General features: G+C 41.2%; 1 protein-coding gene across 1 annotated transcript in view; it reads right to left on the reverse strand.

The window, feature by feature from the left end:
• Positions 1-13,217: 13,217 nt before the first annotated feature.
• POFUT2 (protein O-fucosyltransferase 2) overlaps positions 13,218-15,287 on the reverse strand; it is a 29,310-nt gene continuing 27,240 nt past the window's right edge. Inside the window, exons 8-9 of the mRNA XM_018572892.1 lie at positions 14,734-14,857; positions 13,218-13,470 (exon numbers count right to left, since the gene is read on the reverse strand). Coding sequence (XP_018428394.1) covers positions 13,317-13,470; positions 14,734-14,857 — 278 coding nt within the window. The 3' untranslated portion in view covers positions 13,218-13,316. The remainder of the gene's footprint in view (positions 13,471-14,733; positions 14,858-15,287) is intronic.

Here is a 15,287-nt window from a genome sequence, read left to right on the forward strand (position 1 = left end):
CTGAGAGATACACAAAAAAATATACATTTTTGTTATTAGTCGAGGCACTTGAATGCATTTTTTAAATGTAACTACTCAATTTAGTGTCACCTTAATAAATGGGACTGCTGACAACACTTAAAAATGCAAACATATTCAGAGTCAGGAAACTGGGGACCCTGAAGACTCTCTACACAGGAATGGCATAAAAAATCTGACTTGATCTTCATCTAAGTGCCGATAATGAAGAAAGACAATTGCATTTACTGTATAAATATACATATATAACATGTCTTCTTTTGAACAGGTTTTTTTTCAAAGTCTTTGATTAAACTAACGCTAAACACTGCTAAACGTTCTGAGAAAGGGGGCGTGTCCCAGAAACGCATTAACCCTTGCCACTTACTGCTGGAAGATGACTTCGGTTGTGAGCTGACTTGGCTGTGCTGTGGCTTCTGATGGGCGATAGCCTCCCAGGGGTGTGGGAATTTTTTTAAAAACTACTTGTCCAAGGGCTAAAGCGGGGGCCAAATCTACTTGTCCTTCATGACAATCTACTTGTCCCAATACAAAAAATAGTTTTAATCAAAACTAAGGATGCACCAATACCGGTTTTTCGGGAACGAGTACCGATTTTGTTGCTTTCGGATCTCGCCGACACTGAATACTAATACCGGTGCTTCCGCTGGCATGAAGCAGGCTTCCCTGGTAATCAGGAAGCCGGGCAGCGGGTAATGACATCCCACCCAGGTTCCTGATTGCCACGGAATCCGGCTCCATGTTGTTTGGCCTGCTTGATTGCGATTGGCCGGGAAACCTGCTTCCCGGTCAATGCGGGGAGTGCGGGCAGAAACGATCGCCGCTCCTCAAATTAATACAAGTGGTCTGATCAGACCACTTGTAGTAAACGAGCGGCGGCGGCTCCACAATGAACATTCAGCTCTGCTTGTCCGGAGCCGGGCTGAATGTACTTAAAAACGACTTGCCCGGCACCCGAAACTGCATGTCCCGGGCGTCGGGCGATAGGAATTCCACACCCCTGGCCTCCTGTGAGGGAAACCATTGAATATGCATGTGTCACTTTTCTCTTGTTAGTACATTACCATTTTTTAAAAGCAAATTATTAAATGATCCTTCACATGGAGTGGGCGCTCTCCTTTTTTGTCATTCTATACTGCTAAAAGTCATAGTTGAATGAATAATTTCAAGACAGAAAGACATAAAGCTGGGCTACAAGTGAGATTTTTAATTTTAATTTGTTAGTCAGATACCTAAATATACCGATATAGTTTGCCACTCTTTGGGCTGTAGTCCCCTTAAGGGGCACCAGTGAGTTAACCTTCCTGACACAGGAAGCAGTTGAAAAGGTCAGCAACTCCAGAGAGGAGTGTAGGAGTTGAGGAGAAACTAATCAGCTGTGGCTAGTGAGTGGGATACCTGCTGTATTGCTGTGCTGCAGGACTAATATTCTCGGGAAGGGATTTCCCCAGGTTTGGGACTTTTATACAACAAGTTGGTGAGACATCTTTATGTTTTGTTATCTGTGCCGAAGATTTGGACTTTTACTTTGAGTTTGCTGAAGATAAGCGTATATTTGTGTTTACCGTTTTTTGGCTGCCCTGCAAGAGGAAAATAAAAGCTTTTGTTTTATGCAAAACCCTCTGTGTGAGTGCTCTGTGAGCTCCCCAACTTCACATATATAAGCTATAATGTACAATAGATTCAAAAGTTGTTTTAATCTTTTAAAATCTGAAGCTTTCATCAAATAATCATTGCTGAACCTGCCATGAAGGTTCAAGCACTTTGTGTTATTAGGTGACAATTGTGCTCCTGTGTTGTCACCTTACAGAAGGTCCCCTTAGCACTCTTTCGAGCAAGTCAGCAAAAAACATATCTAAGCTGCTCCAACTAATCAGTTTAAAAACTGTTTTTATATATGTTATACATATCTGTGTAAATTAAGTCAAGACAACTGGACTTGCTGTATTTTTCTTGGAGACCTTTCAATGGTCATCCAAACAGCTTTCTCAATTCAGAATGACTTGTACAAAAATTATCTGGGAATAAATATGGTGAATGTTGCTCCAATCCACATAATCTCTTAGTCGCAACCAGTTGTGAACCAGTTGTTGCTTCAGTGTATTGCTGTGTTTAAAGCAGACAGGGATGTGATGTTTTTAAAAAAATCCTTCTGAGTTTCTCAGACACCCCAGCTACATATGGGATGACCAAATTCTTCTGTTTGTCTTGCTTTTCACCCTCACTGGTACTCTTGGCATTTTTTCCTCTTCCTTCTGTTTTGACAAAAGCCCAGTCTGGATACCTGCAAGTTTTAATGGCCCCCCTGAGGTGTTTTAATTCCTTAGTCTTGGACTCTGTTCTGGTGTTTTTTGGGTTTTTTTTTTTGTACAAGTCATTCTGAATTGAGAAAGCTGGTTGGATGACCAGTGAAACATCTTCAAGACAAATACAGCAGGTCCAGTTGCCTTGACTTATTTTTTACAGATATACCATGACCTGGATGAATGAGAACCTTCACAGACCTATGTTATACATGTTTTACCTCTTTACCATGTCAAGACATCTCTGAAGATTATGGTCCCTAATTCAAAATTATATAAGTTTAAGGGTTGCTGTGTTGTCACCCTGTCAGTACTCCGGTGGTGAAGACTATTAATAGGGTGAGGAAGGGTTGGAAACTTTGGCATTGTTTATATTGTTGCCTGTGCTTTCCTGTCCTGGTGACAACTTTTTTATCCTGTAAAATAAAAATATATCTGACACTAGGCCCACTTTAAGCTCTATCGGACTGTGCTGGTAGCAACTATTACATAGATATTAATTCTCTCATTTGGAACAAGATCCATTCTTCTGTTTCTCGTTCCTAAAATGTCTCTCTTTTTGGTGTGAGGTAAAAAAACCCTATAAAAAAAAACTAGGGATGCACCTATATATCAGCCGCCGAAACATATTGTCCGAAAGAGAAAGTGTGACAGCTGGCCGAGCGCTGTGGGAGGAGAGAGCGCTGTGAGTGGCCGGCGTCTCTCTTCCCACACTGCTCAGCCTCCTATCACAGTCCAGCAGAGCGGTGTGGGGGCGGAGACAGCCCACGCTGTCACAGGAGGCTGAGCTCTCCTCCCTGCACCGCTTGCTCAGCCTCCTGTGACAGCGTGTCAGAGGAGACAGCGGGTACAAACACTCAGCGATCAGTGATCGCTGAGTGTTTGTAGATAAATGAGCACAGAGTGTGGTTACTATATCCTCACTTATGAATGAATGGGAAGTGATCGACATCCCCTCCTGTTCATTCATAGTTGTAGTTATAGTAAACACACAATGTCCTCATGTTATGAATGAACAGGAACACTCAGTATAGAGGATTCCTGATCATTGATAACGGGAGATACAGAAAAAGAGATAGAGGACTTTGTGTTTTTCTATTTTAAAAGGGAAATATCAGAGGTCTGTTTAGATCCCTAATATTTCCCCGAAGCCCTTAAAAGTAAAGTAAAAAATTTAAATATTTAATAAAAAATGAATAAATCAAAATAAATATAAAAATGTAAAAGTTTATAAATAATAAAATTGAAAAAAATTGAAAAAATAAAAATAAAAAAAATTTTCAGTTTCGGCCTGACAATTTTTTTAAAATTTCGGTTTCGTTTCGGTTTTGACATTTCCATTTCGGTGCACCTCTAAAAAAAACAACAATTTTTTAATTACCTTAAGTGTTATATTACAATAAACATTTTTTCTATTCTTTAAATTAATGTACAGTATCTGTTATTTTGAACAGTCAATATTAGGGAAAGTCAGTCAGTTTAGGCAATTATATATCGCAAATCAATTCTTTGTGGTTTGCATATATGGGGACATCTCCTTTTAGCATGTACTTTGCACTGAATGTCCCTCCTTCCCATCTCAGAAAGTTGGGAGGTATGCTATTATTTATATACTCAGTACAATACCTTTTTAGCAGAAGTTTGAGTTTTAAACTGGACTGGGAATAGTGAGAGAATGGTAAAATGAGCAGCATAAAGTTTAAGGTAATTCGACTTACTTGTTTTGGTCTAACAATGTGGAACATTACCTCTGAGTCGCTGTGCAGCTTTTGCTGTGAATCCAGGTGAGGTGGGTTGTGTACGTTAGTGTGCGATAATTATACAGCTGCCTCTGACCTCCTCTCTGTAGCACGGCCTGAAAGTCTCTCATGTCTATAACATAATCCATATTAGTTGCGCCACATCAAGCAAGCCAATTAGCTGTCTGGACTGAAATTATTCAACATGAACCCTGTAATTATTTTTTTTCTGGTCAAGTGAGTGGATTCTTTTTTAGGCTTTTAACAGGTTTTGTCATGTTTCCAAGCTCTCTTCCTCTTGGTAAGACCTTTTAGGCATGAAATTGCATTCTAATTTTTGCACCTGTTGATTATAAAATTACTTTTTTTACTATAATTTTTCCTTTTTTTTTTCAGATTGAGTGTAGATTAACCCCTTTATACCTTTATGACCATTGCTAAGTCAGTGTCACTGCATTTGTTCAAGACGATGCATTTGTCAAACACAGAAATGCATGCTTTATTTATTTATATTTGAGCCATTAAATAATTAATAGATTCACCCCAAAAAATAAGAAGACTTCCATCATTCACAAAAAAGTTCATGTGTATATTTATTGCCAGTACATCTACAGACTTGGGGCAGGACGAAATGGAGGAATTATTTGTGGCAAGCTTAGCACTTTTCCGAAAATTGAAGGGTATAGTAACGGTGCACATGTTTTACCATGGCAAAACATGGGGCTAACAGTGGAGTAGGAAAAAATTCCCAGTATCGGTGGCAGCAGTGGGAGAAAAAATTGCTCCTTTCCTTGCTTTAAAACTCTGTGTGTGTTTAGATGCTATGACTAATTAGTTTAAATCTCCAGTCTTAAAGGATAACGAACCCCTTGTATGTTTTTGCAGCAGTAGATATATGCAAAAACATAAAAATAAAATAGTTAAAGGGTTAAAAGTTACCCAGGCTCACTCCTGTGATGGACTATAATCTCACATTTAATTTACTAATTTGTATTGAAGTTACAGTCAGGGGAGTGAGCTTAAACTGGTGGCTACTTTACAACACACACAGGGACATTAGGGAACAAAGGTAGCCACCCTCCACAAGAAAGAACAGTGTAAGCACCAATTCTGAGATGATTTGAGCATCTTTAAATGTGTGATACAAAAATTAGATACTGTACAATATAATTAGGGTACTTGAATGCATTTTTAAGATTTAACTCCTGAGTTTACTGTCACTTTAAGGTCAATTTATTGTATTGATTGAATGATAACATATTGGAATAAATCAGCTAATGTAAGTATGAGTGGTATTTTGAGTACTATGGATTAAAATTTTGCTCTCAAGTAAAAATGTCTTGCTGTTTACATAAAAGGCTGTGACAAACTGCCCCATCTTATTCCCATTAATGAATGCGTTTGTCATGCTTTCATTTAAGTAATTATGAAACACATTTGCAATTAGCGCTGAAGCTCAGACAGTAATATATTTATTTCCATGCTCACTGCTTCCATTTGAAATTCAGAAGTGGAGGATACTTAATGTTGCTAATTAAGATGCTTCTAATGTCTGATTTTAATACATTTTAGTGCTTTGGCTGCATCTCCTTTGAACAAATTCTGCTCCATAATAAAATGTACACCGTCACCATCAGAAATTAAAGGACCCAGCACAAATGAACAAAATTAATTTGTCAGGTTTGTCTTAAATCCATTAATGCTCATTACTGTACCTGTTTCCAGGCAGCAGAACATTTAGATCAAGCAGCAGAATAAATGGTGAACAGGTGATACAAATTATACAACATTCTACCAGTCTGGAGAAGAACAACAATATTTTAGCCGTGTGACAGTCCAGACATTGTGTTGTGTTTTTAATACTATTTTATAATAAGTTGTGTAAATAAGTAATTTTTTATTAAAGGGGAACTATGGGGTCAGTGTTTTTCCCCATAGTTCTCCTTAGGGTAACGGGAGGACACAAACTAGCGTCCTCCCGTTACCCTAAGCTCAGTATACCGCGAGCTGTAGCTGCAGTATACTGAGACGCCGCAGCCAGAGCGGATCCCGACGTAGATGACGGGATCCGCCCAGCTGCGTGAGTGACAGCTGGCTCTGCCTATCTATCTACCCTCCCCCGTCCGTTACGCCAGTCATCGCTGGCAGATTGGAGCGGGGAGAGGGGAATCCAGCCCTCCCCCTGTCACGGCAGAGAGCCGTGACAGGATCGAGAGGTGAGCGAACCTGGTATCTGTTCGCTCACCTCCCGATCTACTGAGCCGACCTGTGACAGTCTCATTGTCACAGGTCGGCTAGAACTATGAGGTGAGTGGAAATCACTCATCTCATAGTTCTCCTTTAATATTCTAGTAATAAACTCTAGATACAGACATGTATTCTAACAATCTTTGCAGAAAATAACATGCTTTCTTGGTTCAGATCATTTGCTTCCTCTGGTCTTATTCACAGTATCTGAACTAGTACATAAAAAGAACAATCTTATTTGATACGGCATTGAAAAGTGCAAGGTCACCAAGTCTCTCAAAAATTAAGAGAATCTTGTGTGTCTGCCTACTGGCAGCTGGAGTGGTTATCACTAGACAACGGACGTCCCCTTATCCTGCCATCCTGATTGAGTGAGCACTACAAAATGATATTTATACAATGGAACATCTGACTACAATAGTAATGATCGGGCCTCTGAAACTTGGTCTTGCTGGGTGGCTTTCAGAGATTCACTCAAATTCAAGAAATCGGAACATTAATGAAGCAAACCGCCTTCTCTTTTTGTTTATTAGTCCTGGGAATTTGAAAAACCTTCGGTCTTGGAACTCCTGGAGGATGCAGGCTTCCAAATTGAAATGGACACGTTCTTTTGGGGATCAACCTATCCCATTACAACCCTGTACATCCCACTTTCCTCCGCTCCCCTAGCACTCCCTGTTGGCACCCTACACCCCCCTCCCACGTTCCTATTTATAGTCTTGTTTTATTTTTGAATGCTTTACAGGGTTATTCACAAAAGGGTGAAAAGTTTGGAGAGGGCAGGAGAAGTGAACAATCTAGGACAACATAGCTGAACTGCGAAATGAGCTGAATTGGAGAATATTTCCAAATGAGCTATGTTGGCCTAGATCAGTGGTTCTCAACCTGTGGGTCTGGACCCCTTCGGTGGTCGAATGACAATTTGCCAGGGGTCGCCGGGAGTCTCCCGCTACTAGATAGCGGCTCCCGGCCGCCCGGGAGAGAAAGACTTTCTCCCGGAAAGGTTTAATCTGCTCGATCAAGCAGAGTAAACCTTTCACTGCGATCGTTTTTTTTATTTCTGACATCGGAGCCCCAGCCGCAGTAAGTCAGAAAAAAATAAATAAATCAGCATTGGAATGCATAGCTACATTTCTATTGGCTATTTCACTTTGCAATAGCAAACTAGCTATTGCACCCGCCCACTGCTGCTGTCAATCAGCAGAGGGGGACATGCAGTTCTCCATCAGGTCCCCATCTATTGATTATCATCATTATTATTATTAATAATAAAAGCTGACACCCTCGGCTTGTGTTATATGGTTTGCCATTTTAGCAGTTACAACAGTGGTTCTCAACCTGTGGGTCGCTGTGTGATTTCTGCTGTGCTAGGTGAGAGTCCTCCTCAGCCCCCTCTTAGCGCAGCAGTGTCAGTTCCCCTGCTACGCCGCCAGATGTCGCTGCAGCAGCCGCGTCAACCCTAAATTTTACCGTTGGGGGTCACCACAACTTGGCAAATGTTACCAAGGGGTCCCGGCCCTAGAAAGGTTGAGAACGACCGGCCTAGATTGTTCACTTCTCCTGCTTTCTCCAAACTCTTCTTCACCCTTTTGTGAATAAACCTGTTACACTACCTCTCTAGGTTGTAGGGTACATTTACTACTTGAGTGCTGAACTTGCCTCAGGCAGTCAGTCTAACATGTTCTTTTGTGGGTGGGAATCTCAATACTTGAATATTACTGTATTGATTGCTGAAGATCCAGACACACCTTTATATTATATCTTTATTTGCAATTGGCAATGTGTTGACTTTTCTGCCAATTTTGTATTTTCCTTAAAACTTAAAGGTTCTGACAGTGCGCAGCCTCTTACCTAGGTACAAATAAGTTGAAGATCAAAGTCTGATGCTTCTAAGTCTTGTTTTCTCTCCACCAATTAGCATTTTTTAACAAACTGTTAGACTTCACACAGGCTTGGGTTCCACTAACGATTCCAGGAAGTTGGAATGTGTTTAATTTATTTTGTGGACACTGTATCCCATAGGTCTGTGGGCACTCTGAGTCAAACATAACATGATAGGATGAGTAGCCTGTCAAGAAATGTACTGTATGATTGGATTTCAAAACCACTTTGGCTAAGTATTGGGTCCAATTCCTTCATTTCTCATGAGCTAAGCCTCTCAGCGATTGTATCAGGGTGCAATTTAACCCCTCACATGCCCCATTGCCTTGTGGATGGTGCAGGGTAGCATGCGACTTTGTAATGCCTACTTAGTGGCACCATTTTTGGAAGAACGTGTTTTTTTAGTCCCTGGTCCGAATGTATCTTCTGCAGACAGCCATCTGGGCGGTGGTCTTGTCGCAGGTCGGTACTGCCACCGCAAACTTGGTGAAGTGGTCCACTATAACTAGAACATGATGGTATTTGTCTTCTGACATGTTACCATGTCCAGGGAGGTTGGCTACACTCCCGTGTACCTTAAACTTCTTCATATTTGCAGTTGTTGTCATGGTGCTTTGAGATGGTCATATGGCCTTTACCTTTGACAGGCTAGTCTATAATTTTCTTTCTGATCTCTTCAGACAACTCTCTCCTTAGCTTTGTCTGGTCTGTGCACACTTCAAACACCAGAGTGACTACTTTTCTCCATTTAAATAGGCAGACTGACTGATTACAAGACTGAAGACATCTGTGATACTAATCCCAGAAAACAAGTTATAAACTGAGGTATAAGCACTCCCCATCTGAAGATTTGTATTGTAAAAGATCATTCCACACTACTGTGTGTAGTATCCTCTCCTGCCAAACTGTGTAGTAAGCAGTCCACATTGCTGAACTCACCAAACCCTGGAATAATCCTGCAACATGTCCAAGGCAATCCTCCACAATTGAAGGGATAACAAACCCCATGCTGCTCCACTCCCAACAGGTGGAGCTCATCCCAAAGGAACCAAGACATAAGCATCTGTTAATGTATTAGAAGAAACAGAAATGTGGACAACATAAATAAAAGTATTCAAACCCAAGCAAAATAACACTAAGTTGGGCAGTAGCCTGATCACAGGCGATGAAGATGCCAAAATTATAATTGTGATGGCCACGCCCATACTGTCACAACGAAGATGCTCTTTTTTGTTCTGAAAGGATGCGCCCAAAGCTCCATGGAAATAGTTCTAATAGTTCTAGAAGAATTAGATTCCCCCCCCCCCCCAAAGCCTCTTTAAAGCTCAGTATACCGCGAGCTACAGACGCCGCAGCTGAAACGGATCCCCACAATTATGTCTGGATCCACCCAGCTGCGTGAGTGACAGCTGGCTCTGCCTATCTAGAGGCAGAGCCAGCTGTACCCGCCCCCTCCCCCGTCCGTTCCACCAGTCAGCGCTGGATGATCGGAGCGGGGAGGGGGGAATCCAGTCCCTCCCGTCACGGCTCTCTGCCGGCACAGGATGGAGAAGTGAGCGAGCGCTGGTATGTGTTCGCTCACTTCCCGATCTACTGAGCCGACCTGTGACAGTCTCATTGTCACAGGTCGGCTAGAACTATGAGGATGAGTGAAAATCACTCACCTCTTAGTTCTCCTTTAAGCTTTATAATCTGCTGCATCAGTAAACAATTCCAAATCACAATGCCCATTTAAGGACCCCAGGAACAATTCTCAAACATGCAAATCATCGTGATAATCCTGAGTCAAACAAATGTAGTGTCCTGGGGTCTTGACACCACGGTCCCGCTGCTATAGCCAGTTGGCAAAAAACTCTCACCATGGGTATGATCCTACAGGCGAAAATCAAACTACCCAACTTACACAGCTCAATCTTCCTTCACCTACCAGCCATTCAAACTTCATTTTCGAGTCCTACTAATTTTTCCACGGACAATCTACACTTCATTGCCGCTAAATCAGTGAAGATGTCTAAAAAACAAAGTTCTTTGGACAGGCCTGAAGCGTTCGGCAATGTGCTGTAACATAGTCAGTATAACTCATCAGACCCTGGACTCCAGAGGACTGATGCAAAGGAAATCATCCAAGTAATGATGATGAAATTGAGGCCCACTACATTCTAAACTATTCAATGAAGAAGCTGAATGTTTTCTAATAATGCGCAACAGTCAAGTCCATAGACAAGCAAGAATCTCTCAAGTAAGAACCCTGCCACTGGCAGCCCAACAGGTAGAAACTCTGTGCATTGACTGGAAGCAACCGATTGTCAGGACCAGCTTCTGCCTTTCCCTTTTTCTCATACTTGCAGCCCCATACAAGTCTACGGGAAGAGAGAGAGAGTGCGGACTGCACTGCGACTTAGGTACTTATAGGCAAGGATATAAGAAAAGGGAGGTGAGGGTGGTTTTCAGTCAATTTTTTTTTAAACGAACAGACCTGCATATTACTACATGGTAAAACTATTTGTTACTAATTTACCAAATTATGCTTTTATAATCTGAAGTCTAATATTGAACATTTTTATATTGTGCAAATTGTGTTTAATGCACTAGGAGGACAGTGACACCTTGTGGTCAAAACAAGATTTTGGCGGTCAATGTGAATCAAGCTGAAGAAACAATTAAGAAATTAAGAAACTTGAGGTTTATTTTGTATCCTTTTCCAGACAAAAGTAGAGTAACAATCACACACCTAATAAAAAAATAGAATCAATACATTTTTTTTCTTCCCTGTATTATATACATCTAAAATGTGCAGGTGGAATAAAAACAGAACTGATTGAGATTCTCATTGCTTTGATGCAGAATTTGCACAAATATTAACAGTGTGTAACAGTAACAATTACTGTACATTTCTCTTAATACTGAAACTGATGACATTAAAAACAAAGTTGGCACATTGAAGACAGGGCATTTCGAGAAATAGGATTAGAAAAGGGAGACAGACAGCATGTTCATTACTATGCAAAGTACTGCAGGGTGGAGCAGTGGGCTATCTTTTTCTTCTTGTTTTCCCTTAAAAAGGTAATGTCTGAATACTGAATATGGTATAGCATGTAGCGTTTACTCTTTTTTTGGAATGTTCAGCTCTTGTTGAAGTATCAGTTTATTTTGCATCTAGTACATTTGTATTTATTAGAGTATAATATATATGCTTTGGTACTGCATAACCCACATACTGAATGTTTGTTTTTCTATTTTTGTATGGTCATGATTGCAAATCAGATATATTAGGAATAGTGATATTGATCAAAATAACAAAAGTAACTAACAAAGTGACACTAAACTCAGGATTGAAATCTTAGAAAGGCATCCCAGTACCTTAACTATTAACCGAAATGTATCTTATTTGTGTATCACTCAGCTGTAGATCCTCCAATCATCTCTGAATTGGTGCTGACACTGTCCTTCCTTCTGGAGGGTGGCTAGTTTTGTTCTCCATGGTCCCTGTGTGTGTTGTAACGTAGCCACCGCTCCAAGCTCGCTCCCGTGATGGACTACAATCTCACGTTTAGTTTACTGATTTGTATTGAGAGTTTGGAGCAGTGGCTACATTTTAAGATTTAACTCTTGAGTTTAGTTTCACTTTAATTTACTTTAAGGGCTAATTGCTGTCATTAGTCCATGCCTTGTAAGCTTGTCATGAACTTCATTGAAGTTAGCCATTAAGGGAGAACTATGGGGTTAAGGCTTTTCCCCATAGTTCTCCTTAGGGTAACAGGAGGACACAAACTAGCGTCCTCCTGTCACCCTAGGCTCAGTATACTGAGACGCCGCAGTATACCGCGAGCTGCTGCTGAGACGCCGCAGCTGAAGCGGATCCCGACAATTATGTCGGGATCCGCCCAGCTGCGTGACTGACAGCTGGCTCTGCCTATCTAGAGGCAGAGCCAGCTGTACCCGCCCCCGCGCTGGCGGATCGGAGTGGGGAGGGGGGAATCCAGCCCCTCCCCTGTCACGGCAGAGAGCTGTGACAGGATCGGGAAGTGAGCGAACGCCAGTATGCTCACCTCCCGATCTACTGAGCCGACCTGTGACAGTCTCATTGTCACAGGTCGGCTAGAACTATGAGGTGAGTGAAAAGCACTCACCTCATAGTTCTCCTTTAAAAGGTAATCTTCCTAGTTACAATTAAGCTGAAAAAAATACTATTCTGAAACGGATTTATACATCCTTAGAAATCAAAGTAGAACTAAACTATCGCAAAATACTTAGTTTTGTGAAGCTTTCGTAAATTACATCTAGTTTTTAAAAATAAATACAGTTTCTCTTATTTTGTTCATGTTTTGTCTACCTGTGCTGTACACATCCTGTGGATTTCTTGTATGGACTTGTGATATGCACACCCTAGCAACAGCTGACTGTCATAGTATACTGCTGTAACTTCAGCAGAATGTGACGGCACACTATGCGTTGACCTGGTTGCATTTTCTGACACAGGAATATGTGCAGCAATATATTTGGTTAAAGTCTTTGGGTTTACATACACTTTTAGCTTTTCACTGATTATATTTTATACCTCTGCATAGTAAAAAGAATTTGGGAGGGGTGGCAAAAAATTCAAGAGGGTATATACTCTCTGTGCTACACAATCTAAGACAGAAATCAAAATGGTCTGCACCATGTGAACAGCACCTCAATAAATATTTATTAGATATCAGTGTGCCATCATAAGCATCTGTTCCACACGATTTTGTTTCTTTAAAGGAAACAGTCACATGACTATGATGCACCATGATGCAGAAAAACAGCACTGAATCCTGTGCATTGCATCCCATCTTCCGGTCACTGTAAACGTGAAGCTGGTGATGAACTGTGCTTAAACTTTAATTGGTCTCTAAGCCACAAGTAGCCAACCCTACACTGAAGGAAAAGTTATACTCGTAAAGTTATACTCGTACACCCTGCTCTGGATGTGCTAGATCCCCAATATAAGAGGTATTGAATAGATCCCCCATATATTTTACCATATATCCTGAAACTAAGCATTAGACAGCAGCGAAATGTCCCCTTTAAAATCAGCCACCTGCACCAGTCTGGGTAGATTGAAATGCTACAAGGAGAGGTTGCCCCCTACTGAAGTTTATAGTCAGTAGACAATTTTCCAGTGTGTCGGCTGCTCACAGTTCTTTTCTTGGTCTCCACAAAATCGGTTGTAAGTTGTCTTTGGGTCAAAGCCTAAAATTTCTCTCTCCTCATGAATGCGGAATGAAAAAGTGGAAACGGAAGTGCCAATAAAATACCTGTGGACAGAATTAGACAAATAGTGGTAAAAGGAGGAAATATTAGGTGAGGTTCACTGCTTGTATCTTGCTACGCAGTTTGGGAGTATATGGAGGAAAACCAGTTTAGCAAAAAATAGACAGTTCAGTTTTTAAAGTGCAGATCCAACCAAAAACATTTTTGTTTTGAAAAAATTAAGGAAGGATTTAAATTAGGGATGCACCAATACCAGACCAAGTACCGATGCTTTTCATCAAGTACTCGCCGATACCAATTACTGCCGATAACTTTTTTTAGTGTCATGACAGTTTTTTCTAAAACAATACAGACTAATGAATTGAGGACAGTGGTGGAGTCCCAGGGCCTGGTCGCAACTGCGACCGATTGGACCCTGGTAGTTCTGCCACTGACTCCAAGCTGTAGATGGACTACAAATCTCAGCAATACATGATATAGCAATGCAGAATACCACCAGCTATAGAGGAGTACAAATCCCAGCAATACATTATACAGCAATGCAGAATAATTCCATCAGCTATAGAGGATATACTAGGAGACTAGTATATGAATTTTCTACATACTCTGTGCTGCTGCTCTGCTCTGGGGTGCCGGCCTGATGTCTCACACAGAGATGTGGAGGGTCTCAGAAGGGGCAGATGTGGAGGGTCTCAGGAGGGGCAGATGTGGGGGATCTCTGCAGGCAGAGATGTGCTGGAGGCGGAAGCGCTATGAGCAGGCGCCACGTAGTTCCCAAGAAGGCTGCAGAGAGGTCCCCAGCAATCACGGGACCTCAGGCAGCCGAATCAATTTGAAAAATGAAAGCACCGGTATTAGGGCATTTTTACGAGTATGCCCTGTATCGGCAACATGCCAGTATTTTAAACTACATTAAAGTTTCTTACATAAAACAGATATAATGTTTCTTCACATATATGTGTTAGGTAGTTGTGAGTTACATTTTTAAAATGTCTCTAGGTAGTGTTAACCAGGTCACACGAATTGCAATCCAACTGTTAAATCTCTGTGTAGTCTTCCTTAGATTTTCCAACAACTATGTGTTGCAAGGGCCTATTTACACAACCATAATTGTTGGTAAGATTATACAATCTCATTGTAATGTGTGTGGCCAGCTTTACCACCACCAACTGCACAGATATAACAGCTATATTTGGTTTGTTGTAATAGGAATTTGTTAATAGAATTTAAAATATTTACCCCTGCCTGAAATTAAGTACGGACAGAAAATGTAGATTAACATGGGTCAGCATGAGATGCCACCCTACCTGGCATGAGCACAGATCCACTGGTCTATAATTGCCACTCCTCCATCCTTGTACAGCTCCAGCTCTTCCCAGGTAGGTTCGTACCTTAGCATGTCCGGGATCAACTTTTGAAGTTCTTCAAGATCTGTAAAGGAAATAGCATAAGTTAGTAATTGGAGATTTTACTACAATCCTATTCTTTTAATAAGCGTAATTGGAATGTTTTTATACTTCTGGCACTGACCTTGCCTGTCAGAATCAGTAGCAATAAACACTTTCTTGAGCTTCAACTTCTTTAAGAGGCTGTGAATTTCTTCAGCTGCTCGTCGTAAGCTAGGCACATCTTCTCTGTGGCCCCAAATAAAGTCTTTTCTTCGAAGATGTACAGCAACATAAGGTCCTCCTAGAGGTGTGCTTGGCTTTGCCTATGTAGTAAACAAAGGTCATCAGTATCTCACTGTTGAGCGACTTGCAGTAAGTCCAGATTAAAGGATAATGGTATGTTTTATAAAAGGTACAGTCATCTTTTTGCCCCCCCCCCCCGCGCCCCAACACAAACCCCCCACCACCCCCCC

This window comes from Nanorana parkeri, unplaced genomic scaffold (assembly GCF_000935625.1).
Source record: "Nanorana parkeri isolate BGI_ZX_2015 unplaced genomic scaffold, ASM93562v1 scaffold2162, whole genome shotgun sequence".
NCBI classification, from domain to species: Eukaryota; Metazoa; Chordata; class Amphibia; order Anura; family Dicroglossidae; genus Nanorana; species Nanorana parkeri.